The 15,978-nt window shown below is 38.9% G+C and overlaps 1 protein-coding gene across 4 annotated transcripts in view; it reads right to left on the reverse strand.

Moving 5' to 3' along the window:
- Positions 1-1,147: 1,147 nt before the first annotated feature.
- LOC114558784 (solute carrier family 41 member 1) overlaps positions 1,148-15,978 on the reverse strand; it is a 39,926-nt gene continuing 25,095 nt past the window's right edge. For all 4 annotated transcript variants that reach the window (XM_028583016.1, XM_028583017.1, XM_028583019.1 and 1 more), the window contains 3 exons: positions 7,421-7,555; positions 5,215-5,363; positions 1,148-4,285 (listed from right to left, as the gene is read on the reverse strand). In XM_028583016.1, the coding sequence (XP_028438817.1) occupies positions 4,112-4,285; positions 5,215-5,363; positions 7,421-7,555 (458 nt within the window). In that variant the 3' untranslated portion in view covers positions 1,148-4,111. The remainder of the gene's footprint in view (positions 4,286-5,214; positions 5,364-7,420; positions 7,556-15,978) is intronic.

Below are 15,978 nucleotides of genomic sequence, written 5' to 3' on the forward strand. Positions count from 1 at the left end.
GGCATTTTTGATGACATACTATACTATACCATGACTGTTTAATGACATATTGTTTGACGTATGACTTTTTCATGACATACTATACTATTACTTTTTATGATATACTATGACATTTTTTGTCTTCCTGCTATATACTGACCTTTTTTATGACATATACTATTACTTTTTTTGTCTTCATACTATACTATGACTTTTAATGGCTTAATATACAACATTTTTCATGACATGCTATACACAACTTTTTTATGACATACCACACTATGACTTTTTGATGGCATACTATACTGACTTTTTTATAACATTTATAACATGAGTAATTTAAAAAGTATGTCTGTTGCAAGCAGAGTGTTTGTCTGTACTATACTATGACTTTTTATGTCTTCATACTATACTAGGACATTGTTTTTTACTTTATATACTTTATTTTTGATGACATACTATACTATGACATTTTCATGACATACTATACCAAGACATTTTTGATGACGTACTATACTATACTATGACTATTTAATGACATATGACTTTTATATGACATGCTATACTATGCCATTTTTAATGACATACTATACTATGTTATAGTATGGTTTAGTAGTATAGTAAATTAAATGTATTTATGTTAGCATTTCTTCATACCCTGGAAATCTAGAGTTCTTGCAAGAACACAATTTGAATTTGCTCAGTGAGTCACTCTGGCCATGAGTAATGATGCTCATTACCCATGCCCTTGGAGCCGAGCTTGCACCAATCATATCGGTGTATCTGATATAGGCGGGCCAGAGGCGAGCTAAACAGAGGACGACAGCGCTGCGACGTTGAAGTCCGGAATCAGTCAGTTAACATTGGTCATAGCGTTATCCAATTGCGTGCAGTGATATTTTCAAATGCATGCTTGGTACCGCCCCTCGAGTTGGGCCATTTTCATTACTCATGGCCAGACCCTTTATCTTTCGGACTTGGGTCTAAATTTCCAGGCTAATTTCTTCACACATTTACCAAAATTTTGGTTAAAAACTAGTGCTAAATTGGGAAGGAAACCTGGCTGGTGTCATTATTGATGCTTCCACCTGATGGCACCAAAGTAAGAAATCATTGGTTTTTTTGTTCATTTACAGTAGGTAATGGTGCCAACGTCACAGATACATCATTACACTGTTGGTTTTTATTAAAATATAACTGTTCATAGCCACAAAATCACATAAACACTCACCAAACATTTGTCACATTTTCGAATCCACACTTCCACACCATCTTAATGCACACATAAGACATAGCATAAATGGAAGCTCAGGTGACAGTGAACACAAAAGGATTAGAAAATGAAGGCATTTTAAAAGCCCCATAAGTCATAATGTGGCAGTGTCAACATTGAAGTACAGTACAAAGTCGTGCCAATAGACAGCAAAAGAGTAAAGACTGTTGCAACATTTAAATAAAGCTACAATTTTTTGACCAACATGGTGAAGGGTGAGGAGGTTTTACACAAGACAGTACACATAAACTTTGTTTTCAAGGCAACCTTAGACTACTATTCAAATCTTTTAAATAATTAATAGGGCTGGACGATAAACAACAGATTTTAGGGAAATAGTTCCAACATTTTGGTAAATGTTCTTGCCAAAAATGAGATAAGAAGATTGATACCAACCTCTCACTTCGGCTCTTTATCAATATTCTCATTTAAGTTATGGCAATAAAGTGAATAAACGTATTTCCCAAAACACTGAATTATTGTTATTATAACCAACCTAAATTTAGTCATGATCAAAAATTTAAGAAATGATCTGGCTTACACCGGACACCGAAACCAATGACAGCTAACCAGACATTAAACCAACCAATAAGTCTAGAATCTTTCACTGGTCAGACTTAAATAAAGACAAACATCAGAAGTGAGACAACACAATAAATATGAATAACAGTGACAATTTATAATAATAAAGATGTATGATATATCGTCCAGCCCTACTGATTAAGACACATGTACAGTATGTGCTGGTACAACACAACCTTAGCTGTGGTCTAGTACTCACAGTATCACAGTTAACACATAGATTTCAGTAAGCTTGAGTGAAATAAACTGTGATTCAAATAATATGTATCTATATTTCATTACCTTCTATTGTAGAAAGTACTGTGTGACAGTGTCACAATAAAAGCTTTTAGCAAAGCACTATTAACACTGAAATACCTTATGTATCAATTACTGTTTTTAGAAATGCCTCAGATTTCAGTGTTTACGATGTTTGTCTCTAAAATATGTATTACTAGTAACAGCAAACTGCAAAAATGTTGCATGTGACTTCATGAGTGCATTTATACACGCTATTTTAAGAATAGTAAATCTTTGAGATTAAGCTCACATAGCAACGATAGAGAGAGGACAGTGTACTTCAGATTATAATCTCTACATACTGTGGCTTTTGCCGTTTAAGGTTTTTATCCAAACTAATTGTAATAGTTTGTGTGCTCGTGTAAGATGAAATAATGCATTTTTGTTGTATAACTTAAAATGTTAAATGAATGACAAGTGTTCAGACAGAATGTGAATCAAATTTTAGACAACTGAATACAAAGTTAATAGATACACGTCTGCATGAGTTGAAAATGTATGAACTTAACTAAAAAAATATGAGCGCATTCCAGGGCTTCATGAATTTGTTTCATAAAAGCACAGAGATGAGAAGAATAAGGAGCGAGACTGCAGGTAAAATAAAGCAAAATCGGGAGTTAAAGGTGAGTTCCGAATTTAGAATCCAGCGGTGAAATTCGTGTGAATGACACATAGCCAAAATTGGGTTTGCTTTCTGTCTGAACAGAGTAACATGTTCATGTATATGCATTCACTGCTGTAATGATGAGGTTTTATAGTTCTGACAACGTCATACTGAACAGTAAGGCTTTGTGGACCTTCCATTAAAGGGGCTGTTAGTATCAAGTAGTGAGGGAATACCCAAGATCCTCTGCAGCTTTACAGTAGATCAACACATGAACCTGAACTGACGAGTGAAAACAAATACTTATAGTCTCCTGCATCAATTCACTGCTGTGAGTTTTTCTTACATTGAGTTGTGGCAATGTGTGTGTGTGTGTGTGTGTGTGTGTTTTTTGAATGCTGAGATTTCTATACAAATAGTGAGAGGCGTAGACACGTTTCCAGTGCTTTGGAATCATGACACTGTCTGAACAGAGGTGATTCCATTGCTCGTGACTGAAATAAAACTCCCACCACACCTACTTCATAAAATCATACTGTTCCCACTGTGCAGCCATGCCATTTGCCTTTGTCCATGAATATACCAATTACCCCATTATGTCTGCTTTACGCTATAGCTCAAAAAATACATTTGCAGAAAATGTTAAGAAAAGATTCATAAAGTACAATATACAGAAACATTCCCCTGTGTGTTAACGGTATGTGACCTGATTTGCGTGAAAACTAAATCAGTCCCTTTCATCTAAAATCATTCCACATAACATATGTTGGACATACTGTACGTCCATGAAAATTCCAAGTTGGTGTACAACATACATCAACCTCTAGCATTAATGCATAGTACAGGCCACCCAATCATGGACAGCTTGGACAGTCTGTTTGATCTATCCGCATTAAAACAGATGTCCACAAACAGACCAACTGGTCAGTCTCGCTGCTATGAAGTTGCTAAATATTTCTCGGATGAAGCCAAAGAGACAAGCTGAGAGACGAGGCGAGCACAGAGCCACCAAACTCACGTTTAGTTAATGCAGGAAAACTAAAAGACACATAGAGGAATGATTACAAAACAATATTATCATTATACTGACGGGACGGATATCTAAAACGTCTACATACTTTAAATTCTTTTGCCCTCAAATGAAAATAATTAGATTGACTTCACGCACATGGATGGGTATACATGGGTGGGTGTCACCTGTGCCGTCTCCCTGTCATTGTCGAGATTTGAATTAGTGACACAGACAGATTCCTCGGTACGAACTGGCGCGGTGATAACCATCAGAAAATGCTTTATTGTCCAATTTAAAAGCATCTTTGCGTAAATGTAAAAAAAAATGTAAAAAAAATTGTGCAGCGAGACCGTGGCTGGCTAAGAGTTCAGGGGTAAAACATTCAGAGGCCGAGGCTCTGAAACAGTGAGACGCAGCGGAAGCAGAGGGCCAGAAAGCCGGTGCCCAGCAGGTCCCCCAGGGCGGTCAGGTAGGGGATGGAGAAGTTGTCAGGGTCCAGGCTCCGTCTCCACATCACACGGATGATGAGGTCGGCAAAGTAAAGGAGGATGGCCACCTAGAGGGAGAAGAAAACTGAGCTGAAAAAGGCTGCGAGTGAAGGAAGGACGTTCAACTTTTCTGGACACGGGCAAATATGAAATCTGAGATTTATTTGAACCTGCATGAGATTATGGAGACTGCCAGACAGCCGTTGACTTAGTACCAAAGGACAAAACCTCTAATTTCCTGCAATAATACTATCAATACTGAAAAAAAAAAAAAAACACTGCATGTTTAATGTGTCTCAGGTTTTTACAAACACTTGTACACAGCAGAGATGACGTTATGTTGAGGAGGTCAGAAAGGCGACCGGGGCAGGAGTGCGGTGTACTTTTGGTTCTGTCCTGGAACAAATCTTCATCTCACTGAGCTGCTGAAGCACCAACACCTGGCATGGCTCATTTCACAGTTAGGTAACAGGTGGCAGCAGCCCTTTTTTTTTTATCAGACTGTACAAAGTCTAACCTTCTGATGACGAGAGCGTCATGTCAGGGTCAACAAGTTCATTAGAAACCATTCAGTAGGGACAGTAGGGATGCAACGGAGTAGCAGAGAAGCTACTTTTTAAAGTGTCTCATATTGTGCTCATTTTCAGTTTCATAATTGGATTTAGAGGTTGTACCAGAATAGGTTTACATGGTTTAATTTTTTTAAAAACACCATATTTCTGTTGTACTACACACCTCTTTTCACCCTGTGGAATGGACCATTTACTGTAACATAACCCCCACTGTTCCTTTGCCACACACCTTTTTCTCTTGCTTTCTTTTTTCTTCTTTGTATGATTAACTTCAACTGTATTGTGCTAATTATTTAAAACAATATATATACATATCTATAAAAAGTGTACAATGTATGATACTCTGTACATGTTGACTTGATAGTTCAGTTAAAAAAAAAAAAAGTAAAAAAAAAGAAGAAAAGAAAGAAACTGTATCAGTTTACCTGCAGCAGAGCAGCACACAGGTAGCAGATTGTGAAGGCTACACTGATAGGCACCTCGTCTCCCTGCAGCAGAGAGATGGCATAGAGGAAGACCAGGTGACCGGGGACAACCAGCATCAGAAGCACCCGTGCTGACTTGGAGTTCACTCCTGGGAGACACAGAGAAGTGTGCACTTCGCAGTCAGGGTACTCGGTTCTATTCCTCGCTGTTACCTCAATCCTGTCTGCTGTGTTTTGGTGTTCAAAGATCGTTGAATTTTCAGGTGATTTACACTGTCAAGAGCCAGCCCAGCTCCTATTTAACAAAGGATATCCTCAGGATATTCTACTAAAGCGCTACACAAATAACTTGTATTATTATTCTATTTAATATTGCTATTTATTATATGCTATCTTCAAGGCATAATTAAACCATGATACTGCAAATGTATGTGTTCTCCAAACTAACTACTTTCATATAATCAAATATCTAAATGTGCATTCTTTAATATTTTGGTTAGGGTTAGCAGCAGAGCAAGCCAAAAGCACAATTTCTGTCATATTTTGAACTTAGATAGCTGTTTTAGCTAATGTTTTAGCAAACTGTTGCCTATTTACCTATTTACACATCAAGACATGGATCAACATTTATCTGTCTTTCTGGCCACCTGATGAATTTAAGTCTGTAAATTTGCTTTAGAAAGTAAAATGTTAACATCTTACTGTCGGTTGCTTTTAACACCTGCTATCTAGGAATTTAAATGTGTTCTACGGTCACTCTTATTGTAAGGCACCCTGGGTAAGCACTTTTGTTAAATACCTAAGATTTAATGTATTGTAGGAATATTTTATTAAGAGTGTGTGTATGTGCTAGTTGCAAAAAAGCTGTGTGCAGTCAAATTGACTCCGGCTGATGCACAGAAGGTTAAGCTTAAATCATAAAAATAGTTTAGGCCTTATATGGCATAAAAGTGAATTGTTTAAAGGTTACAAGAACAAGAAGAGAATGTTGCACCAGACAGAGGACCCAAACCTGTGAGCGTGTGTGTGTGTGTGTGTGTGTGTGGCAACAGAAGAATCTGCCCTGAGACAGGAGGACTACACCCCATCAAGAAAAAGGGGTTGAGGGATATTGTAGAACGGGACTCACAATAGTACAGAGACTTTGCTAACCTGAGCTCTGACTCTTTTGTCTGTAGCTAGGGATACTTAGTGTCTTTTGTGAATCCACATATGTGATTACAACTTAAAGCGTAACTCTGTGAATATACCCAATCCACTTTTAAAATTTAACATATCTTCGTTTTTCGGTCAAATGGCCTTTTGAATGGGAGTGCTAGGGGCACTTCTATGATAGCATCAAAATTTACAACATTTATAAAACACTAAGAAGGCTTGACACAACATGAAACTTTGCTCCAAGTATCACCAGGAGCTCTACACATGAACTCGAGCATTGAGAACATTGTTTGTGTACACAGAGTTTACTAAAAAGAAAGGTTTTGAACGACTTACTTTAGCTGTTGGTGTTTCCATGCGCTACCATCTCCGAATGCAACGTAACAGGGAGGAGAGTAAAGATGGAAAGCTCCTAAAGCATCAATTATCCATTATATTCCATATAAATGCACGGATAATTTGTTGTTGTGGCGCTAGTGAAAAACAATATTGACCTTGTAGTTGAAAAAGGAGCCTCATAAGAATGACATTTCCTCCTATGGAGTCCGTTCATTCGCATTCAGAGATCGACACTTTTTGACTGACAAGATGGTGGCGACCAGAAAAACCAACTGCTAAAGTGAATTGTTCAAAACCTGTCTTTTTAGGAAACTCTGTGTACACAAACAATGTTCTCAATGCTCAAGTTCATGTGTAGAGCCCCTGGTGATACTTTGAGTGTTTTAAAAATGTTGATTTTGATGCAATCATAGTAGTGCCCCTAGCTCTTCCATTCAACAGGGCATTTGACTGAAATCCTAATTATGTTTTTAAACTAAAGTTTGACTCGGGTACATTCACAAAAACGCCCTAGGTTGCATTTTGGCGAGAGTTGCGCTTTAACTGCTGGACTCAGTAAACTTTTCTTAACCTGAATCTATCGTCTCAGAGTTGATCCTTGAGTTTTGGTATCCATAAGTCCTATCAATGAATACGATGGAATTAGAATAATTGGAGTCAGATATCTCAGATATGCGGCCATGGCATGCATTCAGCATGGCAGTGTTACCTGAGGAGAAGAAGGTGATGCAAGGATTGGGCCAGTGCTGCCTCATCTTGTAGGGCAGCACCCCTGGGATGCTCCAGAAGTGCAGGTAGGTAGAGATCCGACTGGCCTGGATGGCCACCAAGTTACCACCCACACCTACACAGGGGAAGGGAAAGACACAGGGCAGACTGATTGAGTAAGTGAGTGAATAAGCCAAAATTTGAATGAAGGAGCAACAACTTGAATTTCATGTCAGACAAAGACATATTGTTTCCCCAAAAAGATTGAGTTAAAAAGATGGTATTGATTTTGTATCCTCATAATCATCTGAAACAGAAAGGTCTTTCCCACAAGGGACGGTGGACAGCTTTCAGTAATCAGTAACGCTTAATCTCTTTCCGCGTTGCCTGCACACTAATTAAGCCAAGTAATGACACAAGCTTTGCTCTGCTGTGATCTGGCCAAGGGTTTACAGAGAGCAGAGTCCATCTCAATAAGCCACACAGACCAAAGCACAGCTAAAATCTGGCCAGCGGAGTCACAGCATTTGAAAAAAATTAAAGCGATGAACACAAACAAAAGCTCCCCCCCGATATCTCCGAGGGCAGCAGCGTGTCCGTATGGAAAGAAATTCAACGTGGGCAGCCGTATGGTTCTGACACTGAAACGGGACTCTATTATGTGCCTTTTCTGAAACTCTGATAGATGTCGTGTTTCTGACTGACTTTGTGTCAAGATGTCTGATCTGTTTGACAAGTCATTTGCCAAATTCTACACAGGTCACAGATGGGAAGTGCTTCAGAGCAACCAAAAGACTCACCAAAGAGGTCTGAGATAAGATTGTATCCTTTCATTCAGGCGTGAGTTGAGGCTTTTTATTGACAAAGTCAGCGTTTCTGCTGAGCGCAAAACACATTTTCCAGATCTTTTCAAACTTTTCAAAGCCTAGTTTAATTTGCTGTTGACAAGGGTTTCTGTGCCTAATTCAGTTCCTTTCTAAGTATTTACCCCTCAAAAATGACACAGATGTTCTTTTGTGAGTTGGGAAATACTTGAGGGAACTTTTAGTCAAACATAATACTAGTTTATGTGCAAGCCAGTGAGGAAAAATGGGAAATTCAAACCAGATTGGCGGATTTTGCAGAGACTGGTGCAAAGCGAGAGAAAGAGAGGGAGATTGAGAAACAGTGGGAAGATGGGCAGAGCCAAAATGAGAAACAGTGAGAGTCGACAGTTATGAAAGGCCCTGTCAGCTGTGCCAGGACACTGGGTGTAGACCATTAGTGGTTTCTATTGACTTCTCTCCTGTCAGTGGATCACCTCATAGCCAAACCGCTTATTCCGAAGGCGGCTTCTTTTTTGCATCCACTTCTCTGCCTTAGTGCATTTTCCATCATTTTCTAAAACAGCTTTATGGGGTGAAAATCCGTTTTCTACGTGTATGAAGTAACTCTAAACCTTCAGACATAGTTCCAGTGCTCTCCACAGTTGATTGGGGTTTTCTAATGCAGAAAGAAACTGCATGCAAATCCAAAATCTCAAATCAAGCTGTTGGGGACTGTATGTGGCTGAGTTTACAAAATGAATGCACAAGGAAAAATGTTTTCTCTCCTCTTTCTCCTTCCCTCTGATCCCGATTATTTTTTCTGCTCCATCTAGCCCCCCATTTAGCAGTAAGATGATCTCTCTTCTCTTACTTAATGCACATAATGTGACGTTTGACAACATCATTTGACACTTCTACGGTGCACTTCACTTCAAGCAGAGCGCCACGCATTACCTTGACAGTATCGTAGCTGCATTTGCACCACTGTGACGGCAAAAAAATGTGATGAAACTTATCGAACTGATTGTTAATCCACCTTTAGTAACTGTTGCTACGCTTCACCACCGAAACGTTTTTGGAATTTTTCAAAACCATGATTTCAGACAAAGGTGAAATGGCAAACTGCCGCTGGCAGAATTGATCAGCTGTAGCAGTTAAAGCTAACGTTAGCTCCATGAGTTGCACACGCTGTCTTCTGCTGACTTTTTGATGACTTTTGGTGACTCGTTTTAAAACCCTGTTAAAGTGATTAGATATACACTTGTTGGCTACATACATGAAATAATGCTTAAAAGACCTTCTTTTATTGCCGTGCCAAGCTAATTAGTCCTAGTATTACAGGTATAAGAAGGAAGCATGTAAGATCAAACGTATGTTCCATTCTAACATAACCATTTGGCTGCTTAGCATATATATTTGGACAAATAAGACAGAGGTTAGATTTATGCTTTATTGTTTGTATTTTCATTTCAACAATGCGTTTTCTCTTTAACGTTACAAGAAAGAAGGCTTTTAGGATGAGATAATCCGGTAACACTTTAGGTATCAATATAATAACTATGACATGACACTTGTCATAAACGTTATAAACAAGTCATACGTTATAATCAAGTCAAACGTTTATGACTTCTGTCATTAAGTGTCATTCGGTTTTTGTCATGACAAATTGACATTGTTTGGGTTGTCTTGATTATGACAACTTGACATTAATCAAAGTGACATTACCAGAAGACAATGTGACATTAAACAGGATGACATTATGTCATGGCAAAGACATCCTGTCATAGTTATGACAGTGTCATGTCATGATTATGTCGATGTGTTACCTATAATCCAATAAAGAGCAGGACAGTGTCTAACGTTAGCCTTAACTTTTAAGGGGAACTATGCAGGGTTTTTTTTAGCTTAATTTACCTTAACTGGAATGGTTATATGACTTTTTTCAGGTTGAATGGTGGTCGTCTCGCTCCCCCCTAGCGCCTGTAAGCGGAAAAAACACCCTTGCAGCGTCAGGAAGTATCGCGTGATAGCAGGTCTCGCGATGTAGCGAGTTGCTTCATGGCACTGCACACATACGCTCATTCAGGAACCGGCTAACAAGGTAGCGATGGATTTTTTTCACACTATCGTTATGGCTGAGCCGGCAAAAAAGAAGCAGAAAGTTAGGAAAGCATTGTTGGAGGAACAGAGAAAGAGGAAACGGCAGACTGACCGAGTGAGGAGTCAGACACATGTAAACATAGGAGCTGCCAAATATCTATTCCGAAGCTGTAGGGGGAGCTCTATAGGTTAGGTTAGGTTACTTTATTGGTACCCATAGGTAAACTAGTTTTACAGTCTAAGAGGCAGGACATCCTTAAAACTTTGTAGACCACAACATAACATACAACACACAAAACATTAAAACATATAAAACAGGTAATGAAAACGTAAAAGAAGAAAAAAGAGGAATAAAAAACAGTACATGACAAGACCAAAGTGCTTGTGTGTTTTGTAAAAATAATTTTACCGTTTGTTTAACAGAGTGATTGATGCTGGTACAAAACTATTTTTAAATCTTGTAGTTCTGCAACCAAGAACTTTTAGCCTCCGTCCAGAGGGAAGATACTGGAATTCCCTATTCAGAGGATGTAGACTATCCTCTTTGATAGCCATATCTAGCCGCTGTAGTTGTTTAGCATACAGGGATGTGGGGTGCAGCTGGGACTCCCCAATCAGCTTACTTGCCCATTTTACAATTTGGTTTAGGCGATTTTTGTGCTTGACTGAGACACAACCAAACCACGCCACTAGGGAGAAAGACATAATAGTTTCGATAAAAGCATGATAGAATAATGTCATCATGGTCTTGTCTATATGAAAATGGTACAATTCAAACAGTATAGACGCTGTTGTCCTTTATTACAGACAGCCACACAATTCTCCTGGAAATTTAATTTGTCGTCAATAATTGTCCCTAGGTATCTATAGGATTGTACTTGATCCACTGGTTGACCATTTATAGTTATAGCCTCATATCCTGGAGTTTTTCCAAAATCAATGTACATATCCTTTGTTTTGGATATGTTCAATTGAAGGTGTGACTCCTCGCACCACTGGACAAAGTCTTCAATTATGGGACCATGGCCTCTATCATTTTTATGGAGCAGACTCACTATGACGGAGTTGTCTGCATATTTAACAGAGGTGTCAAAAGTATTCACATTCATTACTCAAGTAGAAGTATAGATACTAGGGTTTGAAAAGACTTTTGTAGAAGTTGAAGTATCAACTCAGGCTTTTTACTTAAGTAAAAGTGTAAAAGTACTGGTTTCAAAACTACTTAAAGTATAAAACTAAAAGTAATGTAAGGCAGAGATCTTCAATAGGGGGTCATCAGAGTCATTGCAGGGGGGCCTCCAAATTATTGTACATTTTTGAGTCTTTAAAAAAAAATGAAAATAAAATGCCTCAACATAATTCCAACATATTATTAGCAAATATAAATTCCCACTGATGATAGGCTTACTGGCCTATAGGTAAGGTAGTCACTAAGATATCAGCCCACAGATACAGTTAATCCTAGATTTACTGTGCCACATACAGTATGTCACATACAGTATGTAACATTAAAATATGATTTATAAAAACGTTCAAGACCCCTGATCAAGTGGGGGAAATGCCATTAAGGACAACAGCTTAACTCTAAAACGCGGGGACAAAATCATATGACTATAATAATGTTACAGTATATTAAAATCATACCTGCAAACTCAGAAGGGCTGAAAAAGGTGACACGTAGGCTACATCTCTTCTGTGTTTTTCAGACAACGGCAGCTACAGTCTGGTGTCAGACTCCTCTCCAGTGAAATATAGACACACTTTTACACCGTTTAGCTCTCAGCATTTTATCATGTTTACTCCATCTTCTAGCTAACGCTAGGCTAACCTGCTTCCAACTGTAGTGTTGACTAGCGTCCCGTGCGGCGATGTTCAGTTCCCTCTAACGTCCGTTTTCGGAGCATCGCGCAGGCACCTAAGGCACCGAAATCCGTGTTGCTATTCGGTCCGGTGGATAACGGTCGTTAAGGCACCGTATTAGCACCGGGTCTGTACAGGTGTTATGGATCGCGTACAAACCAATAGGGTGTCGGAATAGCTATGTTTATACTTCTCATCCAACCACAATCAAATTCACTCTCTCCGGATGGAGCGATTTGGATAGGTTTTTTTCTATGTTTTTTTTTTGTGTGTGTGTTTTTTTGAACGATGACTGACGAGCCCGAACTGAAATATGAGTAACGAGGCTATTTTTAAAATGTAGGGAGTAGAAAGTACAGATAATTGCGTGAAAATGTAAGGAGTAGAAGTAAAAAGTATGCTGTAAAATAATTACTCCAGTAAAGTATAGATACCCAAAATTTCTACTTAAGTAAGGTAACGAAGTATTTGTACTTCGTTACTTGACACCTCTGATATTTAATAATGGTCCTATTTACATATTTGCTCTGACACATTTTTGTATATAAAATGAACAGAAGGGGAGAAAGTACGCACCCCTGAGGTGAACCTGTAGAGGAGCAAAGCTGACCAGACAGAGCTCCGTTCACCTTTACTCTCTGTGTCCTGTTTGTTAAAAAATCCAGGATCCAACCAACAAGATTATGACAAAAATCAAATTGCTCAACAAGACGGTTGGCTAAAATATACGGTTGAATTGTATTAAAAGCAGATGAGAAATCAATAAGAATAATTTGTGCATGGGTCCCACTTCCCTCAAGATGTTTGAGGAGCATATGAAGCAGAGTGATAGTGGCATCTTCTACACCCCTGCGTGGCCTGTAGGCAAATTGCATGGGATCCAATGCATGTTCAGTTATCCTTAAAATATGTGACCTTATCAATTGTTCAAAATTTTTCATTAAAATTGAAGTGAGAGCGACTGGTCTAAAATCATTAAGAATTTTAGAACTACTACATTTTGGAACTGGGACTACTACCGCATCCTTCCAAATTTTTTGCTACATGTTGCGTCTGCAGGGATTTATTAAAAATATATTGGAATATGTGACTCAACTCTCTTGTACATGTTTTGATCACACGTCCACATATATTATCAGGTCCATGACTTTTGTTAATCTTTGTTCTACTAAAAGACATTTTCAACCTCTTTAGATGTGATGTTGAAATGTTGATTATCTTTAAGTTTGTGTTGGAGTCCTTGGACCTCCTGACTAAAATCAGACTTGTCGAAACGTGTATAAAAAAAGAGTTAAAAGCATTGGCAAGCTCTGCATCAGATCCAAAACCCTCTGGAAAGACATGGCTACTGCTACTGTGCTTTTGGGTACCTGCTATCGTTTTCATACAGGACCAGGCAGAGCCAAGGTTGTTTTCAGCCAGACTTTTTTCAAGCTTAGACTTATATCTTTGTTTTACTTTATATATTTCACCTTTAAGCTCTTTGGTGGCTACATTTAGATCAGAGGCAGTTCCCTGCTTATGAGCATGCCTTTTTTTTCCGTATACTATCTTTTATAGACCTATTCACCCATGGTTTATTATTAGGGTATATTTTTACTTGTTTGCATGGTATAATCATATCTCTACTAAAGGCCACATATGAGCAGACAGCATCAGTCCTCTCATCCAAGTCTTTGCAGGATTCTTTAAAAATATCCCAGTCTGTGCAATCATAACACTCCTGTATAGCACATAACTGCTTCCTCAGTCCATTCTTGTACTGCCTTGGTTTGCACTTTTTCCCTTCTCAGGACAGTACGATAAGTTGGGAGGAGTTGTATACAGTTATGGTCTGCGGAGCCCAGTGGGGGGAGTGGCACCGATTCATAAGTGTCCTTTATTGTGCCATAGCAGAGATCCAGTGTCTTTCCCCGCCTGGTAGGACAGGTGACATACTGGTAAAAGTTTCTCAACGTCTTTTTCAGAAACCTGCAAGCAAAAAGCGAAAACAGCAAAGAAATGGCCAAAACTGCATAGCGCCCCTTTAAAGCTACACAGTGGATGTGCAATTGAGAAGTCTTTTTTTTTATTATTATGTAACCTGTAACCAAGCAAAATAACAGTACGAAGAAACTATGTTTAACTGTTCTGAACGTCTCCTGTTGAGACTGTTAAAATGGAACTTTATAGAGATGCATCAAAGCAGTTTGATGCTCTGCATGGCAGCCTGAATGCACGGTTTGACCGCAGTCTGTGCATCTGAAATAGCTGGTGCTTCTGAAGCGGGTGCTGCAGTGGTTTTAAGGCTTAATCTTTACTGGACATGTTGACAGTTTCACGTTTCAGCCCATTAACTGTAAATCATGTATACTTTACATTAGAGCCAAACCTTTTCCGAAGCATCCCAAATGTTTTTAGACTGGTCTCATAGTTTTCCAGGCTGCCACTGGTTTCAGTTAATTTCACAATGCCAATCAAAAAAATGAAAATGAGTAGGTTAGACATAGGTAACCCTGCATGGCCATTAGTTTTTATTGGAGCAAGGATGGTTATTTTCCCTCTCTGGTTGCTAGGGCTCGGTATTGTATCACACATCAACACTGTTGTGGTACAAACTGAAATGTGTCCGTAGCACAGAGTATACAAAATATTTCAAGGACAGAGAGTTGGCCTGGACAGATTAATAGTCCTTTATTTATATTTTAATCCAATAATTCCTGATTTAAATTATTCATTTGCAAATTTAACACTGTACATTATTTGGACATTATTCTTGTACAGCAGGTACAGGCAGCATTCAACATGTTTTTTTTTTTAAGAGAATTCTTTGGGCATTTTAGGCCTTTATTTGATAGGACAGATGTAGACATGAAGGGGGCGAGAGAGGGGAATGGCATGCAGATATCAGTACATTCTTAAAGGTCCTATGACATGCTGCTTTTTGGATGCTTTTATATACACTATACCTTAGTGGTCCCCTAATACTGTATCTGAAGTCTCTTTCCCGAAATTCAGCCTTGGTGCAGAATAAGAGCCAGTCCCATAATCAGCTTTCCTTAGGATGTGCCATGTCTGTGTCTGTAGCTTTAAATGCTATTGAGGAGGAGAGAGGGGGGGCAAGGTGGAGGGTGGGGGTGTGGCCTTGACCAACTGCCATGCTTCGCTTGTTTTCAAGCAATGATGTCTCTCTCTTTCTCATGTGTTGGCCAAATTCTCTGGGCGGGCAAAGCAGAGAAAGGGGAGGTAACCTTGCTCCTTATGACCTCATAAGGAGAAGATTCCAGATTGGCCCATCTGAGCTTTCATTTTATCAAAGGCAGAGCAGGATACCCAGGGCTCGGTTTACACCTATCACCATTTCTAGCCACTGGGGGACCATAGACAGGCTGGGGGAACGCATATTAATGTTAAAAAAACCTCATAAAATGAAATTTTCATGCCATGGGACCTTTAAACTCGCCTACTGTAAGCGTTTAACTACAACGCAATATAACTTTGAGGAGAAAAAAAAGGGAGTGAAGAAAGAAGTTTGAGGTTTTTTATAACATTATGAATAAAAATGTGAACTACCATGCAGCTGCCAGTGGCTGCCTGGAAGAAAGAAATTAATCCAAAAAGTAATTTCATGAAGCTTACTACTGTAGGTATGTTGTAGGGGATTAGTGATGCACCAAACACCGAATCTCAGTGAAATCTGAGTGAGAAGCATCCCTTTTCTGTTCTGAGAGTTGGACTACGCTGTTTTTTATGCCGCTCACATTCACACAATAAAGAAGTACACAAGAGAACAGAATAAGTAAGGGTTCAAATT

Source organism: Perca flavescens, chromosome 7, assembly GCF_004354835.1.
Source record: "Perca flavescens isolate YP-PL-M2 chromosome 7, PFLA_1.0, whole genome shotgun sequence".
Taxonomy (NCBI): domain Eukaryota; kingdom Metazoa; phylum Chordata; class Actinopteri; order Perciformes; family Percidae; genus Perca; species Perca flavescens.